At 40.3% G+C, this 12,137-nt stretch overlaps 1 protein-coding gene across 2 annotated transcripts in view; it reads right to left on the minus strand.

Moving 5' to 3' along the window:
* Positions 1-12,137, minus strand: part of LOC104146601 (potassium voltage-gated channel subfamily KQT member 1) — a 524,419-nt gene that overhangs the window by 468,884 nt on the left and 43,398 nt on the right. For both annotated transcript variants that reach the window (XM_009678697.2, XM_009678698.2), the window contains exon 4: positions 1,492-1,618. In XM_009678697.2, coding sequence (XP_009676992.2) covers positions 1,492-1,618 — 127 coding nt within the window. The remainder of the gene's footprint in view (positions 1-1,491; positions 1,619-12,137) is intronic.

Genomic DNA, 12,137 nt, shown 5'->3' on the forward strand with positions numbered 1-12,137 from the left:
ACTAGACTTGAGGATGGGTTATGTGTCCACTCTTGTCTTTTTTTTTCCAGTTACACAAGCAGATTTATCAAAGATAACTTCACTTGACAAATTTTGCCTTTCTTATATTCTTTGAATACAATGTCACTATTAAGCACCAACTACAAATGAGAATGCAGACCACTAATTATAAGAGATAAATTATTTTAGTAATAGATATCATAATACTGATAATCAGTACTATAGAACTGATAGTAACTTGTAAATGTCCAGGTCATGTATACACGCAGAAAAAGGCTGGCCCTTTTCCAGAGGAGTTTGCAAAGCAAAGGAAAAACAGCGCAGCATATTTAAATCTCAGTTGATCTTCACGTCTTCCCCTTCCTGATACCACATACTCTCCAATCAGTTTTTGCATCTTCCACTATGCAACTCAAATACAGATTTTAGAACTCATCTTGTGAAAAAGATCAGAAGACCTAGCCAGCAGGGAACTCTGTCCCTAGAAACATCCAGGTGTGCACAGGAACAGTAAATATTCAGCTGCTATTACCTGCCCTCCTCATGCTCAAAGGCTGATTGTGACATTCGCTCTTTCTCCTCCTCAGACAAGATTTACGTAAGTCAAGTTCTCTCTCTTCAGCTAGTGCCCGTTCAGAGGTAGGGGAGAGGGCAATTTCATCCAGTTCTTTCATACACTATATTGTTATCGCTACTTGTTTTTTTTTCCTACTGCTGTAACAGCATCCACCTGAGATCAGCAGTCTACTAACCCGATCACAGCACTGCAGCATCATGAGGGCATGGCTACTCTACAAGCTATTCAATGCAAGTTGGAGATGCATGGCAATGGGGAAACTTACTTTAACTTTATACTGCATGTGACTATTCCATATAGTAGTCACTATGGAAGATGAACACATCTAAAAACAAAGGCTACCTTACCTCCAGGTAGGACATGGTAAGACAGCCTTTTGGCAGAGCCACAAGTAAATCACAGTTGGAGTGTGAAAGACAAATGCTAGATGGTCCACCATGAATGGATATTCAGTATGCCAGATAAACACAAAGCTTCTCATTTTGTGGGCTCAAACATGCTTTTCATATGAAAATTACAAAACGCTTTATTGCCTTTTTGCCCCTCACTTGGCCTATCTCATCCTTTCTGAAAGCACCTAAACCTCATGAATTCTAAACCGCTATACTAGGAGACAAGGCAAGAGGTTTGGCCTCCCCACCAACTCCTGGTTCATCTATGTGACCAATAGAAGTGCCCATCACATGACCCTTGTTACATCATGTTAAGCTGAGGGCCTTCCTGTGTCTCACAGCCATATTTAAAATTTCTAGTTCTGGCAACCCGAAGAGAAGAAATAATTGCATAAGCTCACAAAACATAAATGCTTGAGTAATGGACATAGCTCAGGCTTGCAATGTGTTCTCTGCAGTAGATGACATCTTTATTTCAAGCAAACGATAATAGCAAAGTAACAAAGAACATTTAAAACTTACCAATAATTGATATCGGCTTTCTGGCAAAACGTATCCTTCCCTGGAAGCCAACATATTTACTTCTGCAGCCTGCAGACCACAATCGGACCAAATATTCAGCACCAAAAAACATGACCAGGACTATTTCCTATCAGAATTAAAAGGAGAAATTATCAGTTTGCTTTTTAATAAAAGACAAATTTGCACACCTAATTTTATTCCTGGAACTAATAAAAATAAGCTTGTGGTGACCAAAAGTACCTCCAGTACGGACTGCACCTAATCTGTTCACATTTTACATGCATATGCTGGCCAGTATGTGAAAGGGAGATATAACCTGATCCTGAATTTGATTTTGCACAAAAATGTTTAAACTCTATTCAATCAGTATATTCTAGAGAAAGATAATACTCTTCTTCCTTTACTTATTTACAGAATCACAGAATGGTTAAGGCTGGAAGGGACCTCTGGAGATCATCTCGTCCAACCCCCCTGCTCAAGCAGGGTCACCTAGAGCATATTGCCCAGGATCACATCCAGGCGGGTATTGAATATCTCCAGCGAAGGAGACTCCACCTCCTCTCTGGGCAACCTGTTCCAGTGCTCTGTCACCCTCACAGGAAAGACGTTTTTCCTCAGGTTCAGATGGAACTTCCTGTGGTTCAGTTTGTGCCCATGGCCTCTTGTCCTGTTGCTGGGCACCACGGAGAAGAGACTGGCCCCATCCTCTTGACACTCCCCCTTCAGATACTTATACACGTTGATGAGATCCCCTCTCAATCTTCTCTTCTCCAGGCTGAACAGGCCCAGCTCTCGCAGCCTTTCTTCAGAGGAGAGATGCTCCAGTCCCCTCAGCATCTTCATAGCCCTTCACTGGACTCTCTCCAGGAGCTCCATGTCTCTCTTGTATTGGGGAGCCCAGAACTGGACACAGTACTCCAGATGTGGCCTCCCCAGGGCTGAGGAGAGGGAGAGGATTACCTCCCTCGACCTGCTGGCAACGCTGTTCCTAACGCAGCCCAGCATACCATCGGCTCTCCTGGCCACCAGGGCACATTGCTGGCTCATGGTCGACTTGTCGTCCACCAGGACACCCAGGTCCCTCTCGGCAGAGCTTCTCTCCAGCAGGTCAACCCCCAGCCTGTCCTGGCGCAGGGGGTTCTTCCTCCCCAGGTGCAGGACCCTTCCCTTTGCCTTTGTTGAACTTCAGGAGGTTCCTCTCCGCCCAGCTCTCCAGCCTGTCCAGGCCCCTCTGAATGGCAGCACAGCCTTCTGGTGTGTCAGCCACTCCCCCCAGTTTAGTATCATCAGCAAACTTGCTGAGGGTGCACTCTGTCCCTTCCTCCAGGTCATTGAGGAATAAGTTGAACAAGACTGGACCCAGGACTGACCCCTGGGGGACACCGCTAGCTACAGGCCTCCAACTAAACTTTTGTGCCACTGATCACAACCCTCTGAGCTCTGCCATTCAGCCAGTTCTCAATCCACCTCACTGTCCACTCATCTAAACCACGCTTCCTGAGCTTGGCTGTGAGGATGTGATGGGAGACAGTGTCCAAAGCCTTGCTGAAGTCCAGGGAGACAACGTCCACTGCTCTGCCCTCCTCTACCCAGCCAGTCATTCCATCCGAGAAGGCTATCAGATTGTTGGTCCAGCATGATTTCCCTTTGGTGAATCCATGCTGACTACTCCTGATCACCTTCTTGTCCTCCACATGCTTAGTGAGGACCTCCAGGATGAGCTGTTCCATCACCTTTCCAGGGATGGAGGGGAGGCTGATAGGCCTGTAGTTTCCTGGCTCCTCCTCCTTCAAAAAGGAGAAGGCTGGGGTGACATTGGCTTTCCTCCAGTCCTCAGGCACTTCTCCTGTTCTCCAGGACCTTTGCAAGATGACGGAGAGTGGCCTAGCGATAACATCCGCCAGCTCCCTCAGCACTCGCGGATGCATCCCATCGGGGCCCATGGATTTGTGGATGTCAAGTTTGGACAAAAGATCTCTAACCTGATCCTCCTCCACCAAGGGAGAGTCTTCCTTTCTCCAGACTTTCTCTCTTGTCCCCAGGGTCTGGAATTCCTGAGGGCTGGCCTTAGTATTAAAGACTGAAGCAAAGAAGGCATTCAGTGACTCTGCCTTCTCTGTATCCTTCGTCACCAGGGCACTCACTCCATTCAGCAACAGCCCCACATTTTCCCTAGTCTTCCTTTTGCTAGTGATATATTTGAAGAAGCCCTTCTTGCTGTCCTTGACATCCCTTGCCAGGTTTAATTCCAAATGGGCCTTAGCCTTCCTTGTCGCATCCCTGCACACTTTGACAACGTCCCTATATTCCTCCCAAGTGGCCTGTGCCCTTTTCCACATTCTGTAGACTTCCTTCCTCTGTTGGAGTTTTGCCAGCAGTTCCTTGCTCATCCAGGCAGGTCTCCTGCCCGCTTTGCTGGATTTCTTACTCAGAGAGATTTACTGATCTTAAAAAATATATTAAAAAAATGGAGGCTAGAAGCATATTCATTCCTAAAAACCAGCAAACACATGAAGCATTTCAATATCATGAAACTATTTATAAACATAAAAACAAAGTGTAATGTCAATTTTTGTATGTACAAGAACATGCAGCAAATTAAAATTAGCAATTTATGTTTTATTACTGCTTCCCTCTATAGCACTATTTCATTCTACATAAATAGTGCATAACCAAGAATCAGTACACTTTGGAAATACTTTATCTAAAGAAACCAGATTACTTGAGGACCACAACATGGACAGACTTTTTTTGATATTTGCTCCTTCCTTCCTTCTTTTCCTTTGCCATTGCAATATGCTAGCACAACCAAAATACAACCTCTAGGATGCGTTCCAACCCAAACTGTATCCGGTAACTCAGAGTCACCAAACGCCTACTATACAAATGAAAGCTTTGGAAAATATTTGTATTTTAACTTAAACATACTTGCATTCTGCACCTGGGGATTTCTAACGCACCTAAAAAGAGAGCACTTAAATCATAATTTTCATGGAAAAACAATAACATGTCTTTACAACTGATGCTCTGAATGGTTGAATAGAGACCAAAATATTTCAAAGCGAAAAAACAGTTAGGAGGAAAGAAATCTTTAAAAAAAAAAAAAAAAAAACATACACACTAAATATGCAAACCCTCACCCCAGTTTTGATTTTTAACAAAGTTAACATTTCTGTATTCACTTCCACCTCCCTGTTTTGCCTGGAATGAGAAGCAAGGAAATACATACAATCTTTCCTCTGTTCTCATGGTACTTGCAGCCTAACTAAAAACAAGGCTTAGTAGAAAGCTAAGAAAGTTTACAGCACAGTTTGAAGGCACAGTATACAGAACAAACTAGCTCCCAGTAAACTGAAACTTAGATTCATCAAAACTTTAATTATATATCTAGAGCTGCTACAGGTAATACTCTTCCCATGTTTGTACTGTCTGAAAACAAAATGGAAGTTTACTCCAGCACAATATCCAGCCTTCCAAACAGAATTCAAGAACAATCTTCCAAGTAAAACAATTTTTACATTTCAGAGATATTGCAAAGTGCTCTCACTGATTGAGTTATTTACATTTTTAGCAGATTGCTGGTGTCACCATTCAGTGAAATTTGTTTGTCTCTTATTAAGGATCACGTATTTCCACCAAAGGAAGCACAGCATCATATTGCTATGGGCCTACTGAAGCAGTAGCACTGAAGCTTTACAACAGACTAAAGTGGTGAGCACTTCTCCCTGTAATTAGGCAGAAAGACAGTATCAGACCTTGAACTGGAAGAACATCAAGAACATTTCTAAAGCAAACCATTCTATGTCCTCACCTGCAAACTATAATGGGTATCTCCACTGAGCTCGCTCTCAGAAATACATTTTCTCAGAATCTTAGGTGAAGAAATATAATTAGGAAGTATAGCTTATGTGATTTTGTTGACAATGGTGGTACCATATGGTTTGAAAAGGGAAGATTTCCACAGCAACTCATATGAAAACAGAATTGCCATTCAACTGCCTCAAAAGCATGCTTCAGTGCTACTCAGCTAAATAAGCTGCTCAGTGGTAGCTTATTTAGTGTCCCACCTAACAGGCAACACTAATGTCAATTGAAAAAATAATTTCCATAGAAACAGTGCACTAGAACTGCTGAGTGAGTTCAACGAAAAATTCTGCAGAAAGGAAGGAACAAGATAAGCACTGAGAAAGCAAAAGACAGCTTAGAGTTAGTATATTCCTTGATGAGCCTCTGAGGGCACTTTTAAAAACTGGAAGTAAAACTATATTCTGGCCTGAGTGTATTTTATTCTCAAGGCAAATTGCACAACCTATGCCTTTATTTTATCTACCAGCAAGAATCCATCTCTGCTACATATAGGAAACTCTGCTGAAGTTAGTAAAGTTGTACAGTCCACCAGAAGGCAAAATAAATTTTTGTCAGGAAGGAGGAAGAAGGAGGAACCTCTTCCATAAATTTAAAAGTAATTATGGATCTCAGTTCATTTTGTACCGGACAGATGTCCACACTACCAAAACCACAGCAATTAGCACATCTGTTGGCAGCCTCAAATAGGCCAAAGACCAAAAGAATACGGAAACTGGACAAACATCACGGCTCCATAGGTGGTCATTCCCCATCCCCTCCCCTCACCCAGATGAGCAGGATTATGAAATCCTGCATTGCTGTTGTGCATATTTCTAGTGAAAGATAGAAAACATCCATTTCCAGGTCTGTCAAGACTAATCAAGGTTCACCTCACTAAATTCAACTTCACATTTAAAAAACTGCATCTTTTTCCTCCTATACACACACATTCCAGTGTCTTAAGTTTACTGCGTATCATTTTCCTTCTTCTAAAGAAGAGACTCCACAGCCACCAGCAACTTTCTGGCAAGTTAGAAAGCATACTTCTCACTGAAGTGGCAACCAAAACTGCTAAGGAGTTGTTAGGGATATCACAAAACATGAAACCGAAACAAAACCGTGCATTAAATAGTATGCCAATATGCTCCTGCTGCAACCCTGTTGACACCCATCTGTAAGTCTGAAATCCTTCTCCTGCCTTCTGAAATTTTCCAGACCTCTTGCTTTTCAAATGGGGTTATTCTTAAAGATCCTGCAAAACTTTTCTTTAGGCTCACAGCAGTACTTTTCCCCTTCTTTGGCAAGGGCTGAAGGAGAAAACATACAACAGACAAGTCTCAGTGGATTTCATAAAGCTGAAAAGCTGTTTGGCATCAACAGAAAGCCAGAGATGAACTCCTCTAATGAAGTCAAAACCAAAAATAATCAGCAAGAACAAACCTTTACCTCCAAAAATAAAAGCAAAGTGAAGCTTGATCAAAGTACAGCCAAGAAATACCCTTGGCTGCTCTGCCTAGCACTCAGCTTCAAGTGTGCAGCTTCCCCTTCTTTCAGAAAGTTTCCTCTGAACTCCTGCTATGAAAGAAAGGCAGAGCAAAGCTACACCCTACTGTAAACACCGCAGATGCCCTGAACTATCAACATACTTGCCACAAGCCATTGAAGGATCGCAAAACAGGCATGGAAGAAACAGAGCATCCTTTGCTTGGGGTATTGAAACCTGCTCCAGTCAAAGGCACATTATATTGACAGATTTAACAGTGGAGGTGGTCTTTGGGCAGTACTGCAACTCAAATCGTCTTCCAGGAAGCAGAGCACAGAGTAAGGAAAAAGAGTAAGGTATAGAGCCTTCAAACTCACACATTAGTCTCTTCCTGTTTTGTTAGTGGATGCTCCTGGCCATTTGAATCATGATGCTGCTACTACTACGGAAAGTACTTGATGCATGACAACTCCTTAACTAATATATAATAGATAATTAAATATAATTATGGACGGTTATTTATTAGTTATAGGTAACTAAATTTTACATTGTGTCTGTACTGTCTGAAATATCTGAAGTCAGTTACAGGAATTCCATTATTCTGTGCTCGTGTCTGTAGCCTGGAAAAAGAAAAATGAAACCATACACCTATAACATTCTTTAACCATTCAGATAAAAGAAAGTCCTTAAGCCCATTGCATCTTTGTATTTTTCTTAAGTATAGTCTGGCCATTGCATAAGTCTTTTTTGTCACACAACATAAATCACAAAAACATAATCATGTTTATGCTACTCTTAACTCCATCTTATCAATTCTATAAAAAAGGTGAAGGAAAAACAAAATAAACTTTAAGGGAAATATACATGCAAATAACTTCCTTCACTATCTATTTCAATATGTCAGATAAGAAACTTTTGTGGAAAAGCTATCAACTTTTACATGCACCACTGATGACCAAAAATAAAAGTGCTCACGTTAACATATAGAATGAACACTGTATACATGAATATGTGCAAATGAAATATATACTCTGGAATTCACAATATGTTCCAGCACAGTTATGGGTAACTGCATGGGGGAAGCAGTAGAAAGGAAGGAGTTCGGCTGAAGCGAGTGAGGTACACACATGAAAAAGAAAAGTATTTTCTCAGCTGCAGCTGTGTTTTAGGTGGAGAGCACACACAAGGCTCTCTTCACTTTTTTATTGGAATATTTAGGTGCTCGGGTAAAAGGAGGAAGTGGGATGGCTAAATGAATAGTGTGTGCTCATGAAGATTCAATCAAGGAATGTCAGCTCAAAACAATGAAGCCTCAGAAGCAGGCATAAAGGTTTTATAGTCCAAATGTTTGCACACGTGCGCTTATGTCCAGAATTTAATCTGATAACCTGTCTTCAAGGTTTTTTCAGTCCTTAGAGTTGAAAATGTCAATTTAGCGACCTGATTAGCTTAATAGCTACTCAAAGGCTGTGAAAACCTATGATACTAAAAATAATTATTTCCTAGAATCATAGTTGCTCTTATAACGATGACAAACATCTTATCTGGAAAAAATAACATCCAAAACATGAAAAAGATGCCACACACTGCTGAGTGTCTTATAGCATCATTAGTTTTTTCAGGCTCCTCTCTTAGAGGAAAACAATGCACTTAATGTTTTGAAAGTCTGTTTGTATATAAATGGATTTGTTTCATATTTCTTTAAAAAATGTTTGTCTGCACACCTGATTCATATGCTGATTTGCTGGCTTCATAGCAGGAGTATCTGTCTTTCAATTTAACAATGTTTGCTACTTCTATAGAGGATGAAGTTGTATGTTAACGAGGGAAGCACATGGTGCACTACTCACTATCTGTGACAACTACAATTCAAGTGAGATGGGTGAGTCAGAGGAAGCTTTTTTAACTGTATTCTCCACTACTTTTGAGTAGGATTTTCCAGAATTGCTTAATCTAGAAAGATAAATTTTAGGCAAACAAGTAACCAAACAATGAATCAAGGACATTCAAGATCTTCAGTGACTGAAGATGTTTATTTCTCTCTAGATCCACCACTGCTCTACAGGAATTAAGTTGCCTATCAGCACGTCATGACGACCAAGCTGAAGAGACCACCTGTGGTAGGGAGAGAAAGGTTTAGCTTTACTATTGGAATGGAACCTATCCAAAGTGAATATCCACTTTGGAATGGTAAATAAACACATACATGTTTAACCTTTTGGTTTGGGAGTGTCTCAGAATTGGAAAAATCCTACAAGTGCCTCTTCACCTTACTCTCACTCCCATATAACAAATATTGCCCAAGTCTCTTGGGCCACATCCTGAAAACCACCGTGGGGTAAAACTTTATAGAGCTAGAGTAAGAAATGAGTAAACTATGACCAAAGGCATCATGAGTTGGTTTTGCTACTCATTCTCAGCCATACTTACTTCGTAATAATTTCTATTTTAGACAGTTGAAAAGTACGCAGCAATCAGACAACACATGTTTTATACTGCATTAGGGCAATCAACAAGATAAGATAAGCCGCAAGAATAGTTGTATCATAATTCACATTGAAGAGCTGGGTAGTTACACTTCATTCCATAAAAAACTATGGGAACTCAGCAGATCACTTAGGGCAGAACTTCATTTTATGGATCATTCTGAAAGAATTCTACGCTCCCAGTTTTTAAAATGTTTAACACATGAAACATTATTCCAGGTCTACTACTAATAAAATTTAATATTAAAGATATACTATTCCTGGTCTATTTTCTAATCTGCCCACACACCAACATAAAACTCAAACAAACAAGGACGCTCCTTTCTTTTTTTTTTTTTCCCCCCTCTTCTCTCCCAGGTTTACAAAGAAAAGCCAGCAATGAAAGAATAAAGCAAAAACCTTAGAGTCAAATGGTTGTTTTTACTCAGATATAGTCTACACTAATAGCATCTGACTGTTCCATAACATAAAAGAAATAGTGTGTTTTCCTCCTGAGGCTAGTTTACCTGTCAGTGCTTTAACAGATGGGATACCTCATTAATGCCTACTGCTACACAAGCAAAATATACTACACAAATACTACAAAATCCCAGTAAATATTATGGGACATACTCTGCATGCAGTACGCAAGAATTCCATTATCACACCAGAAGTGATCTGCCTTGGTAACTGCAGCAGAAGCATCAGCTGAGAACTTGTGTTAGATAATCATGTCTCACCTTCATTCATCAAATATGGAGCCGGCCCCCAGTGCTAATGCAGTGTGTCAAAGGAGAGATTTAGCCTGATATCAGCACAAAAGCAAAACATCGGTAAAAATTCCACCATTTTTACTTTCTAAAACCAATTCCTTTGATGGGGTTAGGGAAAAGCCTTCAAGCCTGTAGGAACACATGCAGTTCACAATCAGAGAGAAGACTAAATTAAGGGTACATAGCATGCCCAGTCTTATTTCTACTCCTCGAAGAGATTAAAAATGACACAGCATTTTAGGATATGAATGAATAGCTTAAGGGGAGAGGGACAAGAGCAGAGAGAAAAAATAAAGGAACAGCCGAACTCCTCCCCTGTAGATAGGAAAGGTAAGCATTCTTTGCAAAACGCATACCTGGAAAATTTGAGTTGCCATCCAATTCCAAGTTGTCATATAAAACCAAAACCAAACTAACTTCAGGAAAGCTAGAACAATGTGAGCCATATGCAACCCACAACTCTTTCATGAGATCTTCCCCTTAAGTCTCAACTCTCAAGTACAGCACAAATCCTCTCTCCTGAAAAGCTTACACAGCAGCTGATCTAGGAAGTCTTAATCTTACACCTGAGCCTTTGCTCAAGCAGGATTTGGAAATGGAGGAGCGTTAATGAAAGCTACTGGCTAGATGTGGTCACTACATGATTATTGCTAGCAATGGAGCAGTGAGAGAGGGCAGTACAATATGGTTTACAATACAGGTGGTAAGTCAGGAATCCGAAAATAGTCTTCAAATGTATTGTGAACCCTCTAGTAGTGTTCTGCTGGAATACAGGTGTTTGTGCATTCGCAAGATATGCTGTTGCTGTTTCCAGCAAACAAAAAACAGAGGAAAGTGGATGCATAAAGCCTATCTCCCAAAGAAAGAGCTGCTACAGAAGTTGAGCTCATCCAGAAAAAACCCTGGAGTCTAGGATCCAGCGCTGCCAAAATGCAGAAGGTGATCCTAGCTGAAACACTGAGCTTGCTTCTATCTTGTGGCTTTTCTGAGAAAGCTTCTAGGACAGCACATGCTCTTTAAAGTCTTATCCCATAAGCCAAAGACAACTACAGCAGGAAACCACCCAAAAAGGGAATAGCGCTGGAATCTATTGACGCCTGGTGAGAGCAACCCCCCGACAAAACAACTACAAAAAAACCCACACTGCCACACACCAAGACTCAGAAGCCTTCCACTCTTTTTAGCAAGTAAAAAAAATCTTCCTTTATTGCACTGAATATGCACCACTATTGGAGATGTAACACCCAGCTAGCTGGGCTTTTCTTACCGTCCAGTATATCAGTTCCTATACAGTTTTACCATTACTGCTTAGCTGGAAAACATGACAGTGATTTCAAGTTTAGTTTGTCCACTGTAAATTTGAAAGCACCTGAAGATAAACAACAATATTTCCTATCCCTCCTTCATTCCAATTATATTGTTATGTTTAATGTTGCAGTCATTACGGTTTACAGCAAAAGTAGTCTATTTTCTCAAAGTCAAGAACATACTTGGTATTCTTGAATTTAATTAACACAAGATATGAACACTAAAAATTGTTCCCTTTACCTACAACACTGTCATTACAGGAATCAATGATTTGTGTCATATTACTCACACTATGTAAAAAAAAAAAAAAATTGTACAATAAAAATATTTAAACGTTTTTCTTGTTTTTAAAGCAGAACAATTAATCTTCGCTAATTCTCTTACTCTCATGAGTTAAGAAATAGTCTTCTTGCAAGATCGTTTACAATAAAAAGAAAAATCTGTCTTTTGTAAATTACTATGGTGACCTCTTCTGGTAGAAGAATATATGACCTTCAGCAGTGAAAGCAGTCAACACACTAACATATTATCTTCCTCACAGGAAGAATTACACCTGGTCCATTTTATAGTTTAGAACACCATACCTTTAAAACAATCTTTGTGTAATTTACAAATCAAAAGTGACACACAAACTACTAACACATTAAAAACATTAAAGCCTGCTTTCTTGGCAGCACTGCCTATACAAAATGTTTTTTGCGATTTTTTTCAAAATATTTTTCAAATAGAATGATCCTATAGCAGAATAAAATAACTGTTTATAGGAGGAAA

The sequence above is a fragment of the Struthio camelus genome, chromosome 1 (genome assembly GCF_040807025.1).
Source record: "Struthio camelus isolate bStrCam1 chromosome 1, bStrCam1.hap1, whole genome shotgun sequence".
Classification (NCBI taxonomy): Eukaryota; Metazoa; Chordata; class Aves; order Struthioniformes; family Struthionidae; genus Struthio; species Struthio camelus.